The sequence below is a fragment of the Cervus canadensis genome, chromosome 31 (assembly GCF_019320065.1).
Source record: "Cervus canadensis isolate Bull #8, Minnesota chromosome 31, ASM1932006v1, whole genome shotgun sequence".
Classification (NCBI taxonomy): Eukaryota; Metazoa; Chordata; class Mammalia; order Artiodactyla; family Cervidae; genus Cervus; species Cervus canadensis.
In genome coordinates, this window is record NC_057416.1 from 13400679 (window position 1) to 13418001 (window position 17323).

Here is a 17323-nt window from a genome sequence, read left to right on the forward strand (position 1 = left end):
ATGACTTATTGACTGGATAACAACAACTGAAAAGCTTAAAACAATAACTTAAAAATACTATACAAAGAAATATAGTAAAAGCTCAATAGATAAAATAGAATAATTACATGATTATTTAACTATTAATAAACATTAAAAGCGTTCACCGCATCAAATATAAATAGTATAAATTACCAAATAAACAGCAGAAATTGTTAGAATGGGTTTTTTTTTAAACGACCAAAGGCTACATTGCCTACAAGTAACTGACTCATTGGAAAAGACCCTGATGCTGGGAAAGATTGAAGGTGGGAGGAGAAGGGGATGGCAGAGGATGAGATGGTTGGATGGCATCACCGACTCGATGGACATGAGTTTGAGTAGGCTCCAGGAGCTGGTGATGAACAGGGAAGCCTGGCATGCTGCAGTACCTGTGGTTGCAAAGAGTTGAACATGACTGAGTGACTGAACTGAACGGAATATATTTTAAATATAATGATATGAGTAGGTTAAAAGGTTAAAAGATATACCATGAAAATATTAATAAACATAAATAAATGGAAGTTAATATTACATGGAATGGATTAATCAGATTAATCCAGGCTAGTTAAAAAAAAAAGAAAGAAAGCTGGAGTGGACCTATCAGTGTCAGAAAAAGTAGACTTCAGAGCAAGGAAAATTACCAAACATAAAGAACATTGCATAGAAATAAATGGGTAAGTTCACCAACATGTCATTAAAAAGTATATGTACCTCATACGCCATATACAAACATCAACTCAAATTGGAATAAAGGTTTAAATGTAAGACCTGAAGCTACAAAACTCTTAGAGGAAAAACAGAGACAAAGCTCTATGATGTTGGTCTTAGGCAATGATCGTCATTGAATGATTTCAGTGATTATAGTTAGAGATTATACCCAATGCGCAGACAATAAGAGCGGAGTTAGACAAGTGGAACTATACTGAAGCTCAAAAGCTCTGCACAGCGAAAGAAACAATCAACCGAATTAAAAGGCAGGCAACCCACAGAACAGGAGGAAATATTTGTAAACTACATATGTGTCTGATAAGGACATAATTTCCAAAATATGTGAGGAACTCCTATAATTTAATAGCAGACAAAGAAACAGGCTAGTAACTGAACAACTGAAGACTTGAATAGATATTTCTCCAAAGAAAATATACAAATAGCCCACAGGTATATGGACAGATGCTCCACATCACTAGTCATCAGAAAATGCAAATAAAAACCATGGTAAGATATCACCTCATACCTGTTGGGATAGCTATTTTCAGAAAAGCAAAAACATTGGCAAGGATGGGAGAAGTTTCAGATCTGGTACACTGTTGGTGGGAATGTAAGATGATGCAGCTGCTATGGAAAAAAGTATGAATTTTCCTCAAAAAATTAAAAACAGAACTACCATATGAGCCAGAAATCCCACTTCTGAGTTTTTATCCAAAGGAACTGAAAGCAGAATCTTGAAAAGATATTGGCATTCCCATGTTCCTTGCAACATGATTCACAGCAGGCAAGATATGTGGAACAATCGAAGTGTCCGTCAGCAGATGAGTGGATAAAGAAAATGTAGTACTTAGATACAATGGAATATTATTCAGCCTTATTTAAATAAGAAAGAGATTGTGCAGTATGCAACAACACAGATGAACCAGGAGGACATTATGCTGAGTGAAATAAGCCAGTCACAGAAGGATGAATAGTGCAGGATTTTACTTACATGGATTATTTAAAACAGTCAAAGTCTGGGGCTTCCCTGGTAGGCCAGTGGTTAAGAATCTGCCTGGTAATGCAGGGGACACGGGTTTGATTCCTGGTCTGGGAAGATCCCTTATGCTCTGGGGCAGCTGAGGCCGTGTGCGGGAACTGCTGCAGCCTGAATGCCCACGCTCCACAAGAGAAGCCCCTGCAATGAGCAACCTGCGCACCGCAACTGGAGAGGACCCCGGCTCACCGCAGCTGGAGGAAGCCCTTGTGCAGCAGTGAAGACCCATTTCAGTCAAAAATGAAGAAATGTAAATGAAGTACAATAGTCAAAGTCATGAAGGCAAGCAATAGAGCGGTGGTTGCCAGGGGCTGGAGGAATGGGGAAATGGGTGTGTGAAATTTCAGTAATGCAGGGTGAGTAAATGCTAGAGACTTCATGTACGGCTTTGTGCCTAGAGAAAACAATACGGTATCGTACACTATCGTTCACTTTAAAATCTGTTAAGAGAATGATCTCATGCTAACTGTTCTCATCAAAAAAAAAAATTTTTTTTAAAGAGTATGTACAGACCTAACAACAGAGATTTGGGGTAAATGGGACAAAATAAAACTGAAAGGAGAAGTGGATGGTTATAGTTGGGAATTCAGCCATTCTCTCAGTAATTGATTGAACAAGTAAATAGAGAAGCAGGAAGGATATAGAAAAATTGAACAATACCATCAAGCAACTAGATCTACCTGACATTTATAAGGTGTTCTTCCTCAAAATAGCAAAATATACATTCCTTTCAAATCCTCAGAGAGCATTCACAAAGATAGCTGATATCCTGAGACATAAAAGGAAACCTAAAAGCAGTTAAAAGAATTTAAATAATTCAAATTATGTTATTTTATCATAATGGAATGCAACAAGAAATCTATAACAGAAGGATAACTGATAAGTCTCCCAATACTAGGAAATTAAACCATGTACTTTGAGTAGGCCAGAGAGGAAGTCTCAGGGAAAATAGGTGTTTTGAGGTGAACAAAAATAAAAATATATCATATCACAATTCCTATGAAGCATGCAAAGCAGGGCTCAGCAGGAAATAAAAAGACTAAATGCTCATGTTCAAAAAGAAAAGAAGATCTATAATGAACAATAAGCTTTCCCTAAAGTTTAGTTGCTCAGTCATGTCCGACTCTTTGCGACCCCATGGACTGTAGCCTACCAGGCTCCTCTGTCCATGGGATTTTCCAGGCAAGATTACTGGAGTGGGTGGCCATGGCAAAGTGAATCTAAAGCAAGCAGAAGGAAAGACATAATAAAGAGTAGATATCAATGAACTGGAAAACAAAACTAGTGGAGAAAACCAATGACGTCAAAAGCTGGTTCTTTAAAAATAGCAATAAAATTGATAAACTTCTAGCCAGAGGAACAAACAAATAAGCCACACATTGTCAATAGGAGGAGTAAAAGCGGATATATCACTGCGGACCCCACAGACATTGAAAGTATGAGAAGCAACTGCTAGAGACAGCTCTATGCACTTAAATTTAGCAGTTGGATGAAATGGAAAGAAATGTTCTTTCTAAAAGAAAGAACATCCTTTCAAAACTCAGGAAGAAATAAATTACCTGAATGGTCCTGCAGCCTTTTATTTTAATTGCTTATTTTTGGCTAAGCCTGGTCTTCATCGCTGGGTGCAGGCTTTCTCTAGTTGCAGCAAGTGGGGCCTTCTCGTTTCAGAGCACGGCTTTAGGTGCGCGGGCATCAGTGGTTACAGCATGCAGGCTCGTAGTTGTGGTACACAGGCTTGGTTGCCTCATGGCATGTGGAATCCTCCCAGACCAGGGATTGAACCCATGTTCCCTGCATTGGCAGGTGGATTCCCAATCACTGGACCACCTGGGAAGTTCAGTCCTGTATCCTTTAAATACATTTCATTTACAGTTAAAGTTTTTACCCGCCCCCTGAAACCAAAACCCCGAAACAGGGTCAGATAGAATTCTGAAGAATTCTACCTGACATTTATGGGAAAATACCACCAATTCTACATGGTCTTTCCCTAAAAATAGAGGAGGAGGCAAAACTTCATAGCTCATTTTATGAAACCAGCATTATCTTTATGCCAAAACTAGACAAAGATAGTATAATAAAAGAAAACTGCAGACCAATGTGCCTCATAAACATAGATGGGAAAATCCTCCACAAAATATTAGCAAATTGAATCCAGCAGTTTATAAAAATGATAAACCATGACCAGGTTGGGAATAGCCCTGGAATGCAAGACATTTGAAAATCAATCAGTGTAATCCATGCTATTAGACTAAAGAAGAAAAATTATTGGATAATATCAATTGATTCAGAAAAAGCAGTTGAAATTCAGTATCCATTCCTGATAAAAAAAAACACCTAATCTAAGAATAGCAGGCAACTACATTAACCTGATAAAGAAAAAAAACTGCACTAAAATCATTCTTAACAGAGAAAGAGAATACTTTCCCCTAAAGTCTGGAAACAAAAGCAATATCCTATTCAGCATTTTGCTGGAATTCCTAAAAAAATTCCTTAAAAAAAAAAAGAAGGTGGGTTAGTGGTAATGAGCCTGCCTGTCAATGCAGGAGATGTAAGAGACACTGGTTCGATCCCTGGGTCAGTAAGATCCCCGGGAGGAGGGCATGGCAACCCAGTCCAGTATTCTTGCCTGGAGAATCCCATGGACAGAGCAGCCTGGCGGGATACAGTCTATGGGGTCACAAAAGAATTGGACACAACTGAGCACACATAAACACTTTATTAGTAAAGCTGTGTGATCTAACTTCTATGAGACTGTATGGAGATAACCCTAAGAGTTGAGGTCAGCAAAAGAGGTTAGAGGAAGCGAGAAGTTTGTGATAATGAACCCAAATAGTGGTGGTGTTTTTTTTTTTTTTTTCAGGCAAAAACTGTTGATCATTTTAAGGGCTGAAATTACTATTTTCAACCACTGTTCGGGTTCCTGTTCTCATTCTAGGAATAGGGATTGAGGAGCCATTAGCAGTCAGCCCAGGGCATACTGAAATGTCAGGAAAGCTGTCTATGGAAAGACTCAAGGTCTCTGAAGCCTGGGCTGGTTTAGCGGCTCACCCCTTCTGATGGGTCCTATGGGAGCCAATAGGAAATACTCACATAACCCAGCATGCCGAGTTCAGCTTCGTGAGGGGAAGGTTTGGCCAGTATTCCTTTACGTTCTCGTCATCTGGACCTAGTTTCAGTCATTTTTCCCCTCTTATTCATGGTTTTCGTGGGGAAGAATTGTGATATCTTCTTTTCATGTGTGTTTACTTTTCATTCCTTAGTTAATTGGAAGCACCTTGAGGTCAGAGGTTAGTTCTGCAGATATGTCTCCTTTGAAAAAATATGGCAGCTTTTGCGACTTTCATATTTTTTCCCCTGATTTCATCTTAGGAAAGGATAACTCCACATAAAGGAGGAAGGATAACTTAGTCGTAATTAAATAAGCCAGTGATAAAGTAATTCACTTTTCAGCTGTTTGACCTTCTAACTAATTCCAGTGAAAAAGAGATCTAGCACTCAATAATGGTGTATCTTTAAAGCAACAGAGAAATGCAGATGATAACTTTGAAAGCTAATTGGGAGATACCCTTTCAGGTGTATTTTCAAATGTAGTTGCTGCTTCTCAAATTGGAGGCATATTTGCCTCCAGGGACCAGGGCCCCCATTGAAGGTTTCAACAACTTCAACATCATCATGGACAGTCTTCTTAGAGGGTCAGTTCACCTGTAAATTTGGAGAAGTAATGTTGAATGGTGTTCAACGGATAATGGCTTTTATAATTTTTATTGTTAAGACAGAAGCAATCTATTAGAGAGTATAATCCACAGCTTGTATGAATTTCAGGGAGACTTCAAGACAGAATGATTTTTTTCCTGTGTTTTGAAAACTTTTCTGGGCATCCTGTCACTCTCCTGTGCAATGGAAAATACGATGTAGAAATGTCTGAGATGCATTCAGGTGTGTTAGAAATGAAGTCTACAAATCCAAATGCTGTTGTAATAAAAGCATAATTTTGAGAAGGGTAACCTCTCATTTCCCCACGCTTCTCCATAGTTTTCTTGCCAGTTAATATCAAGACATCATATTTCAACTCTTGTGTTCTAAACGGGAGACTCACAGGCTGTCAGTTTTTCTCACTTTACTCTTATCTTTTTCCTTCCTTGCCTCCTTTGGACATTGATTAGAAGAACTGCAGACAGAAAAACAATCCATCCCACAGTGCAGTTTGGAAAATTGCACATCTGCCTCCTTAATTTATAGTATCATATCCAGAGTGATCTGGAGAAGCCTTAGAATTTAATTTTCTTTGAATAAATTGTACAGGATATTGTGGAATAAGGGAGCGATGTCTGCACTGAGACTCGGGAGGTCCAGATGCTAATCCTAACGTTACTACTAACTCTGTGTAACCTTGGGTAAGTCATCTCCCCACTTGAACCCTAGGGTTATCTTCAGTCAAATGATTATGTTACTAGATGACTTTCTGTCTTCTCCAGCTCGAAAATGCCATTATTCTGTGTTCCTGATGCTGGGAAAGATTGAAGGCAAAAGAAGAAGAGGGTGGCAGAGGGTGAGATGGTTGGATGGCAATATCAAGACAATGGCCATGAGTTTGAGCAAACTCCAGGAGATAGTGAAGGACAGGGAAGCCTGGCATGCTGCCGTCCGTGGGGTCACAAAGAATCGGATATGACTTAGTGACTGAACAGACAACAGAATCCTATCAGAAGTGACTGATCCAGAGAGGTTTGAGGATTTTAAGTTATGTAGATTAGCCACGCTCTTCACTGTGTGTGGATTTTGGTGCTCGCTAACACTTGTAGGGATACCACGTGTATTCATTCTTTAAATATTTAGTTTCCTTGCCTGGACCGTGCTGCATCAAATCCAGCTTTAATTGAAATTGTTTCTTCTACCCTAATAAAAAGGCACATAACTTAGTAAACCCAGGGCTATAAAAGCTTTGAACACTTTGGAGCATTCTGTTTCTGAAACCACTTTCGCTGAAGTTTTAATTTGTGCCTGTTCCCCAGCTTTCATCCAACCAGCAAAGTCTGAGCTTTTATCGGTGCCCAGAGAATTTTGTCCAGAGGGTTCTGTCTTTTCCTTTTATTTCTCAATTTGAGCTATTGTTTTACTCTGGACTCTGCTCCAGACCATAGAGCAGACCATAGCACATACAGTTGGGTAGTTTCTGGGCAAGTGGTGTTAGGTGTACACAGTAGTTCTAGAAATGCGCTTCTGATGGTATTCTACTAATTCACACTGGATGTTTTGGACAGGTCCTTTTGTGGAACAGGGAAGCAGGTCATTTGTCTGTACCTCTAAGCCCTCTTTGCATCTTATTGGCCTCTCATCACAGGCTCTTCCCTTGTTGCAGGAGTTAATTATCTTCTCTCTTTGGATGCATCCCATACCCTGTTGCTGGAGTAACCTAAACTTTTCAGCATCAGTAACATCACTCGCCTGTGTAAACCTTTAATGACTCTCTCTTAGAATTTCATGTTCTTCAAAATCGTACCTAACCCGACCCACCATTCAGCTTCATCTCCGCCCGTCTCCTCCATGAATCTACCTGTGCCAGCCATGCTAGATAGACCAGCGGCCATGCTCCAAAACCTCCTGGATGCTCTACTTCACATCATCACCCTGCACACTGCTTCACTCCTTGGAGAGGCATCCTTGACTTTTCTCTTCCTCCCCCCGTCCTTACCCATCTTCCAAGACCCTTAACTGCTGCCTCCTTCCTGAAGCGCTGCTCAGTTGCCGCCATGCTTCCTTGCCATCTTTCTCCTGTATCAGAAATAACCATCTTTCTTTGTTCTCGTGGTACGCTGTCCCTCTTTGCCTTGAATGGCTCAGACGTTGGTGCAAAGCTGTGAGGAGAGGAGCTGTAACTTCTTCAACTTTGTACTGACCTCAGGGACAAGCAAGAGAGGCTTACACATTGTATTTCATAAATGTTCGACACGTTGTATTTCATAAATGTTTGACACGTTGTATTTCATAGATGTTTGACACGTTGTATTTCATAAATATTTGTTGAGTTAATTACACTGAATTAGGGTAGGTTTAATATAGTATTGCTGTGGAGTAGGATTTGGACTGGGAGTGTGGGACTAGCAGATGTAAACTGTTACACATAGGACAGATAAACAACAAGCTCCGACTGTCTAGCACAAGGCACTATGGTCGATATCCTGTGGTAAGTCATAATAGAAAAGAATATTTAAAAAAAATGTCTGTATGTGTATAATTGAGTCACTTTGCCATACAGCAAAGATTGGCACAACATTGTAAGTCAACTAAACTTCAATTTTAGGAAAAGAATGTGTCTGTAAAATAAGAGCATGCAAAAATCCTTTGCACGGAGCTCCTATTCTCCCTGATGGTAGCCCTTTCCCCCTTGTCCAGATTCTAGGATGAGCTGGCCCCTCCCTTGAAGCCATTCCTGACTGTGTCAGCCCAGGTTCTTTCTCCCAGATTTAAAAAAAAAAATTAATTTATTTATTTTGAGTGGAGGCTAATTACTTTACAATATTGTGGTGGTTTTTGCCATACATTGACATGAATCAGCCACGGGTGTACATGTGTTCCCCATCCTGAGCCCCCCTCCCACCTCCCTCCCCATCCCATCCCTCAGGGTCATCCCAGTGCACCAGCCCTGAGCACCCTGTCTCATGCATCGAACCTGGACTGGCGATCTATTTCACATGTGGTAATATACATGTTTCAATGCTATTCTCTCAAATCATCCCACCCTCGCCTTCTCCCACAAAGTCCAGATGGAATGGATAAAAAAGCTGTGGTACATATACACAATGGAATATTACTCAGCTATTAAAAAGAATGCATTTGAATCAATTCTAATGAGGTGGATGAAACTGGAGCCTATTATACAGAATGAAGTAAGTCAGAAAGAAAAACACCAATACAGTATATTAACGCATATGTATGGAATTTAGAAAGATGGTAGCGATGACCCTATATGCGAGACAGCAAAAGAGACACAGATCTCCCAGATTTTTAGAGGCACCTGTTTGCTACCTGTCCCTCCCTTTGGAACACACTGTTGTATTCTTGGTGTTTTTTATATGTGACTATCTTAGCTCCTCAAGTGCACTAGAAGCCTCTTGAGAGTGGAGACCATGTCATCTGTTCATGAAAAAGTTTGTGTACCCATGTAAATATTCAGTGCATGTATGCATGCTAAGTTGCTTCAGTTGTGTCCAACTCTGTGCGACCCCATGGACTGTAGCCCACCAGGCTCCTCTGTCCATGGGATTCTCTTGGCAAGAACACTGGAGTGGGTCGCCATGCCCTCCTCCAGGGGATCTTCCCGACCCAGGGATCAAACCTGTGTCTGTTATGTCTCCTGCATTTGCAGGCGGGTTCTTTACCACTAGCGCCACCTGGGAAGCCCCTACCTTAAATGCACTATATTAAATATTTGCAGTTAGACCCCCAGTGTGGTGATTTAGTTGCTAAGTTGTGTCTGACTCTCTGCAACCCCATGGACTGTAGCCTGCCAGGCTCCTCTGTCCATGGGATTCTCCAGGCAAGAATACTGGAGTGGGTTGCCATTTCCTTCTCCAATAAGTATCTTTAATTGATTTGAGAACGTCCGGCGCTCTCTGCTTTATCAAGTACAGTCGCCGTAAGACCACGCTGTACCTACCGTCAGTCATCCGTGTTTTTGAAGGATCCTGAGTGTCTGAGTCAGGACTGGTGATGCTACTTAAGCCTCTGCCGAGGAACCAGTCACATGCCCAGCGAAGCCTCTGCCCACACCTCATCCACCAAGGAAGTCACCTCTGCGATATTCTATATGATGTTTGTAGATCATTACTGTAACACCGAAGCTGTTATTCAAAGGAGCAAGAGGCAGAGGAGAAGGAGCGCGAATTATGTCTGCAGGAGATGCTGGCATTCGTCTCTCCATCAGAGACTGGCCCAGGAGACAGCAGAGTGCCTTGACTTCGCGTCAGCCTCAACTCTTTGTTTCTGAGTTCAGGCTAACGCGTATCCATCAGAAACTCGTCTTCTTACTAGTAGGACCACAGAGGGAGCTTGTGCTTGTGGTTTTGGTAGGTCAGTTACGCTCCTTTGCATGGCCATTCGGTAATAGTCTGCAGCTGAGGCTGGAACACACTCCATCGGGGTCTGGAAAACTGAGCAAAGGCAACCGCTGCTAAAGGGACCCAGCCTGGGGGCCTCACGTTGCTGGTCTCATGTGCTAACGAGGTGAGCTGGCTTCCCTTTAAAGGGAAAAATTTAAGGATTTTTAAAAAAATTTGTTTCCAGTGGTTATTTTATTATAATAGTTGAGAGGCAGACTCTAAGGCCTCCTGCCCCAGGTTCAGATCTAGCCTCTGCCACTTAATCAGTTGTGGAAGCTTGAAGAAGGCAGTTAATCTTTTTTTTTTTTAAATGGTGATTATAGAGACTTCCCTGGTGGTCCAGTGGTTAAGACTCCCAAGCTTCTAATGCAAGGGTCACGGGTTTGATCTCTGATTCAGGAAGTGAGATTCCACATGCCTCAAGATGAGGCCAAAATTTTTTTTTTTAAGAATGCACTAGAAAATAAACTTTAAAGAATGTCGATAACAACAATACTTAACTTCCCCAAAAAGGGATTTACGTATATGTATGGCTGATTCACTCTGCTACATAGCAAAAACTAACATGACATTGTAAAGCACTATATGCCAATAAAAAAGGTGGAAAGTATTATTTAAAAGATTAATAAAGATTCACAATCTAAATTAAAAAAAAATAACAGTACTTACCTTATTGGGTCCTTGTAAAGTTTGGATGAATATCTGTACACGGGCAGAGTAGGCCCACATAGAGATGGAAATATACATGTTTGGTATTAGAAAATCTGAATATATTTTTAGTTATAATTTTCTGTCCCTTTTCTTTGAACATTTGTTGTTGTTGTTGTTTCTTTATGCATTTATTCAACCTTGTCTGTGTCATAGAGGAAACTTGAGTTTTTAGCTGTCAAGAGGTGGTCCAGTGTCTTGAACTTCTTCCCAAGATGCTCTTAAATGGCCAGAGGTCACGGTATCTCAATTTAGATCTTAACTTTTACTTAGTACATCATCGCTGTCTTAAGTGCAGGGTTTATTTATTAGGCATGGCTTTGGGCTTTATGGGCTTGCCTGGTGACTTAGACAGTAGAGAATCTGCCTAAAATTTGGGAGACCTAGATTTGATCCCTGGGTCAGGAAGATCCCCTGGAGAAGGGAATGGCAACCCACTACAATATTCTTGTCTGGAGAATCTCATGGACCGAGGAGCCTGGTGGGCTACAGTCCTTGGGGTCACAGAGTTGGACACGACTAAGTGACTAACACACACTTTTGGACCTTATAGTGATCAGACTGCACCTAAGAGGAATGGGCTGAGTTAGATGGATTTTGGTGGATTTGTAATGACCACCAGCAGAACCAAGCTCAGAGACAGTTGAGTAAAGGTGACCTGCCTTGGTGGTGGTGGGCTGCAGGCTGTCATTGTCACGGATGGAGCCCAGGGCACATGTCCAATGAGGGGAATTAATACCTCCTGGAAGGGAAAATTGCGATGAGACCATTTCTGATGTCTAAGGCATCATTGATGAGGTTTTCTTTTCTTTTCTTTTTTAAATTGGATCAATGAGACCTCATTTAATCACAGATAATGTAGAAAAGTTCTCTGGGGTTTGACAGTGTGACAACAGCCAAAAGCCTGCCACTGTCTCAGACCAAGTGTATATAGAGTTCAGAGTGGGGAAATTGAGGGTGCCATGGGGAGGCATATCTAAAGTCTACCTGAGTCTTCATACAGTTTTACAGGGAAATTGATATGCCCGAGTGGGAGCAAAGGCAGGAGCCATGAGGGCAGAGAGTTTGCAAAGGATCCGCTGGAAGAAGGAGCTGAAGAAGCTTTGTTTAACCATGTTGAGATCACAAGTACCAGTGGATCCATAAATGCACATAGACTGTGTGTACTTACCTGTGGTGTCCCAGACGCTGGGCAGTGAGCAAGGAGATGGCTTGGAACGTAGGGACGGGATGATTATTGTAGCCATTGGATGAGTTGTCAGACAGATTTCTACACTGTTTAGTTTTCTGAGAGCAGGATGGGAACTGCTGTGTGGGGTTACAGAACTCCGTGGGGAAAGCCTTCACCAGAGGATGTGAATGACTTGGACGGGGCCTGAGCTCTGTGGAAAGGGGTCCTTGAAGATGGGCTGGGTGATTCCCTGGTGGTCCAGTGGTTAGGACTCTGCGCTTCCACTGCAGGAGTGTGGGTTCCATCCCACACTACGATCCCGCATGCCATAGAGCCGAGCCAAAATATAAACAAATAAATAGAAAATTTAAAGACAGGCTAAATCACAGGAGTGAAGAGATGACGTGATACTGTTGAGGCTTTAGCCTGGTGATCTTGCTAACTCGGAGCTGCGGGATAGTCTTACTGAGAGATGCATGACATTTTTGTGCTTCCCAACTCCAGTCTCGTCCTGTGCTTCATCCTTATGGTCGGTTAGCTACTGGAGAGGATGGGGGAGAATTTGTGGTGCAGGCATCCTTGGCTACCCAAATCTACTTCCATTCCTAGTAGGGGATAATTTATCTTTATCAGCATCTCTTTGGTTTCTGAGCGGAGCTAGTGAGAGGTGCCTGCCTGGGTATTATTTTGTTTGGAGAAATTAACACACCGTCATTCACGTCGCTCTTAATTATTCCGTCCCTCTTGGACTCCATTTTTCTCTGGTTTTAACGTGATGGTCAGCGTTCCTCTCCTCCGGTCTCTTCCTCTCCCCCCCCCCCCCCCCCCCACCCTCTTTGCGTCTCCAGCCATCTCTGTGTCGTTTCTTGTAAATAGAGATGAATCATTCTTCTCCACGGTCCTGTCTAAATGACTTCCTCCGCGTGTGTGTGTGTCTGTGGGTGTGTAAATACAGTGTGCACACGTGCCAGTGCCCTAGGGGCTCGGCGTGGGGCTCATCCGCGCGTGTGGTGCGGTGCAGACCGTGCAGTGAAAACTATATGTTTTGGCACAGATCAGGAAGGGATCGTGTGTGTGTGTGTGTGTGTGTGTGTGCGCGCGCGCGCGGGCGCGCGCGTGCACTTGAGCCTTCCTGATCTGAGGCACAGCGATTCTTAAAAAGGAAAAGAGAAAAGCAGAGGGAGCAGCGCTGTAAAAGAAATCGTATGCACTCATCCCACCCCGTGCAATTCCGGTGGCGGTGGGAGCCCGGGGGCTCCGCACGCCGAGAAGGAGCTCTTGACACAGTGACCTCATTCCCCACGCCGCCCTCCTGGCAGCGGAAGCCGCGCTGGCTCCCCGGCCGCCTCTGCTGCAAGGCCGCCGGCGCCGCGTCCGGAATGATGTGACCCGGGCTTGCGAGGACTTGCCCGGCAACTGGAATTTATGACAAAAGAGCTAACAGCAGCTAAACTCTGATCCAGGGTACGGGGTCGCACCGCCTGTTACATACAGGAGGGAGACGCGTCCTTCTCTGCCATGAAAAGCCAGTCTTAAGAAAAAAAAAAAAAAAAAGGAACCAAAAAAAAAAAAAAAGCGCATGTGTCAGGTTTATAATTACGAACTGGTGAGTATACGTTGCTAGATCAATGTTCATGTGTGCGTGTTTTTTCTCCAAGTCCGGAGGCATGTGCCCTTTTTTCTGTTTTTATGATGAAAAGATCTGCTTTGGGGCTCAGTGCGTGGGAGGGGGCCTGGGCCACCCTGGAGAGGACCACATGCCCCTGGCGGCCCCCAGCCCCCCAGGGGTGGGGCGGGGGGTGCGATCCCAGCCCCAAAGTCTCTGCACGGCACAGACAAAGGAGCCCATACTGACAGTCGGAGGCTGTAGCTTTTCTTGGAGTGATGACTCATTTCAGCTCACAAAGGATTCTGGGCAGGGTAATGAAGAGTCAGGTTGGCTGATCCGTGCCTATGACTTCACTTTGCAGAGAACAGGCAGCAAAGGAGTGACACTGCGGATTCCCAAGGCACTGCAGTGGGCTGTCGGCTCAGGGCCCCCAGGGGCCGGTGATGGCCAGGGCGTGGGCATGGGCTGGGATGCCAGCTGTTCCCGGCAAACCGGAGCCGGGAAGGAAAAAGAAGATGATTTTTCCCCCCTAAAATCGTGACCAGTAAAGTCCATTCACAAAGCCTTTTCAAGGTGCTTTTTGTGCCAAGCTTTTGAACTGAATTTGTGCCAGGATCTCAAGACCTGAATTGTCAGAAGAGCTGAGAGTTCTGGAACTTATTTATTTTTTTCAAGTAGATGTACTCAGGTAAAGTACCAGATCCCTGTGGGGTCCATGGGCCCTCAGTAGCCCTTCTGAAATGCTCATTTAGAATATTATGACTGGAAAGTTTACTCTCTCTTCTTATTCCAGATTCTAGGACGTCCGTTTCTGTTACTGGCTCCTTCTTGTGCCTGAATGCTACCCCCTAGCATGCACCAGGCTTTAGCGCCAAAGCTACCTGGGGGATGGAGCCAGTCCAGAAAGGGTCAGGTAGGTCTCCCCTCGTTTTCTTTCAAGAGTTGTTGTGTGCAAAGAAATACGGTCAAATGTCTGCAGCCCCTTGGATAAGGGTGTCCTGTCCCCTGAAACGTGAGCTTGCTGCAACAATCCCTCTGCAGTCTCAGTCTTAGGCAGGAGAGGTGCCCCGTGGAGGTGACCCCGAGATGCCACCTCCGCAGCCTGATTCATCCCAGCCTCACATCAGAAACCAGAGTCAACTGTAGGATATGTGAGTTGGAAATAATTAAACAGCTCCACATTTCCATCAGCTATAATAGATCTCTTTCACCCCCTCTGATGGAGGCATTCAGTAAACATTATTTGCAAACTTTTTCTTCTCCATGTTGTCCCTAAATAACATTCGTGTGTTATTTGGCCTGTTAACCTATATGCGATGCACTGAAGTCCCAGAAAGCCTGATTTATATGCTCAGGGGCTGTTTCCAGCACTAACATCAGACACAGGTTGCTATTAACTGCTCAGGAAGTAAGCATATCTCATCATCATCTGTTTTAGGATCCAGGTGATTAGAGGGCTGTTTTCTTACAACATCCATGGACTTTTCACACAAAAGCTCTTTTTAAAAAACAAAAAACAGTGAGACTGTAAAATTTGGTTCTCAAGGGTACATTACATGCTCCAAAGTGAAACTTAGCAAATCTGGAAGCATGGTTTTACCATCTCATCAAATTGATGGTTTTAGCACTTTCTAGTAAAAAAATATTTCTGAGGGTCTTAAATGCAATTTGTGATAACTAGAACATTTTAAAATAGTACAAACCATACATTGGGCAGGCCCCTTGAACATCTCTTTGCTCTCATATCCACCCCCATAGTTCACCCTTTCACTGAAGGAAAGAATGCTTGTTTTCTTTCTTCATTGTGAAGTTGTGTCTTCCTTGTGACTAATACTTGGCATCTTCAAAGCAAAGTTGAGGATGTTGAGTCAGTTTCAAAGGATGTTTGGTCACGTCATACCATATTGAGAACATAATGTCCCCACACCCATCAATTCTGCTCATTCTTAAAGACCTTATTCAAAATCTGCCTCCCACAGAAGGGTTTCTCTGATTGTAGGAGGTCATTTCTTAGTCCTATTATAGAATTAACTTCTCTAGATAGATAGATGGATAGATATAATTAGGCCAGATTCCTATTATAGGAATTAATCTGCTAGCCATTCAAGTATTTTCATCTTATATCTCTTCTAAGCATGTGTGAAACAGTAATTTGAACATATTATAATTGCTTGTATTTTTACACATTTATATCATGTTTCCCCATATAAATTGTAAGCCCACTGAAGGCAAAGATCAAGATTTGTGCCTTCCTCTGTGGTTCATTTCTCCTAGCAGTTGCCTACACGTGGAAAGCAGGCAGTAAGTAGTTGATTAAGAACAGAGATAATTAAGCATTAGTTTATCATAGAGGGTGAGAATGCTATTTGTTCATTTTAACAGTCTTCCCTGGGAGAGTTTAATGCTGAGGTAGACCTCAGGAGTTAAGTATGTAACTCTGGAAATGATGATTGTTCTTACCTTGAGGTGTGTTTACAGACAGCGCCTTACACCGCTGGTGAAGGACTGTTGTTGTTAAGACCAGACGTGAAGGTGCGTCCCTTAAACACGGACACTGGTTATAATTTACTTGAATAAGAAGAAGAATATTATCGGACAGACTGTTCTTAAGTAGGGAGCTTAAGCTTCCATGGCGGCTCAGATGGTAAAGAATCTGCCCGCAATCCAGGAGACCCGTGTTGGATCCCTGGTTCGGGAAGATCCCCTGGAGAAGGAAATGGCAAACCACTCCGGTGTTCTTGCCTGGAGAATTCCATGGACGGAGGAGCCTGGCAGGCTAAGGTCCGTGGGGTCAGAGAGAGTCAGGTACAACTGAGTGACTATCACTCATCATGCTAAATTCTGATGTTTTGTATGGAAGTCACTTTTTTGAATTCTATAGGATGTTTTCCTTAGAGGAAATGATCATGGTGACTCTTTGCATCCCAGGTTCCATTAGAAATTATTTAACTCCTAGCATCACTGATCTTCAGCACATAAGGGTACTGACGTGCTGAGTTTCCTTTCCCTTTCTTAGGTAAAAGATTGGCCCAGCCGAAAATCTTAAAATAGGCCAATTTTCTCTATATCCCTGTGACTCTGTCCAAACAATTTCCCGTCTTTTAGTGTTTTTCTGTTTCCACAATCCCTGTGTAATGCATATTTCCCAATCCTTTCCAGCCCAACAATACATCCTAAATGCTATATATTATAATATGTTGTATCTTAACTTTTCTGCCTCCCTCACTCTGTGCCCATGCTCACAGGTGAGAATCAAGAGGTGAGCAATCTTATCAGTCTTAATTCATGCCAGAATGAGAAAGACTACTGCCCTCTCTCTTTCCCACTGATGCCTTAGATTATTTCTTAAAAACTTTTTTTAAAGGATCAAATTATTTTTCATTAGTAGAAATTCAAACATCATAAAAAGAGTAAATTGAATAAATTTCGGTGGGCTTGGGGATGATCATTTTAATACTAACTGCTACTTATTAAATATCTGTTAGGTCTCAAGGACCATGTCCGCACTCAGCATCCATCATCTCATTTAATTCCCTCCGTAACTCTGTGAGGTGAGCATCACAGTGTATACCTAAGGCAAGAAGACAGTGAGACTCAGAAAAATGAATTAATTTGCCCCAAATGACACAGCTAGTGAGGAACAGAAGTGGGCTCTGACTTAAAGTTTTGGCTAACAAAGTCCATGGCCTCCACCACTGTCTTGTAATGCCATACTTTTGAAAGAAAAGTTACTTCTGGTGCAGTGAGTTGGGAGTTTCCTCTGCGTGTGTGCGTGTGTGTCTGGCTTTTTGCACTCTTGTCCCTGTGTACCTGTCTATAGTTCTTTCAATAACAGTTGGAAAGGGTGATAGATGTGCAGTCGTTGGGGAGTCGGTAGCAGCCATTCTGCACGGTTTGATTTTAATTTGGGAATTATCAACATATATTTTGAGACTGTATTTTAATTGTTCCATTATGATTTTATAGAA

The 17323-nt window shown here is 42.6% G+C and overlaps 1 protein-coding gene across 8 annotated transcripts in view; it reads left to right on the forward strand.

The window, feature by feature from the left end:
* Window positions 1–17323, forward strand: part of STOX2 (storkhead box 2) — a 191892-nt gene that overhangs the window by 147189 nt on the left and 27380 nt on the right. For 2 of the 8 annotated variants that reach the window (XM_043454101.1, XM_043454099.1), the window contains exon 2: window positions 14149–14268. The exons of 5 other annotated variants lie outside the window; for them this stretch is intronic. In XM_043454101.1, the coding sequence (XP_043310036.1) occupies window positions 14244–14268 (25 nt within the window). In that variant the 5' untranslated portion in view covers window positions 14149–14243. Of the gene's footprint in view, window positions 1–12634; window positions 13353–14148; window positions 14269–17323 lie in introns of those variants that run through there. One more of the 8 variants, XM_043454100.1, reaches the window with a different exon arrangement.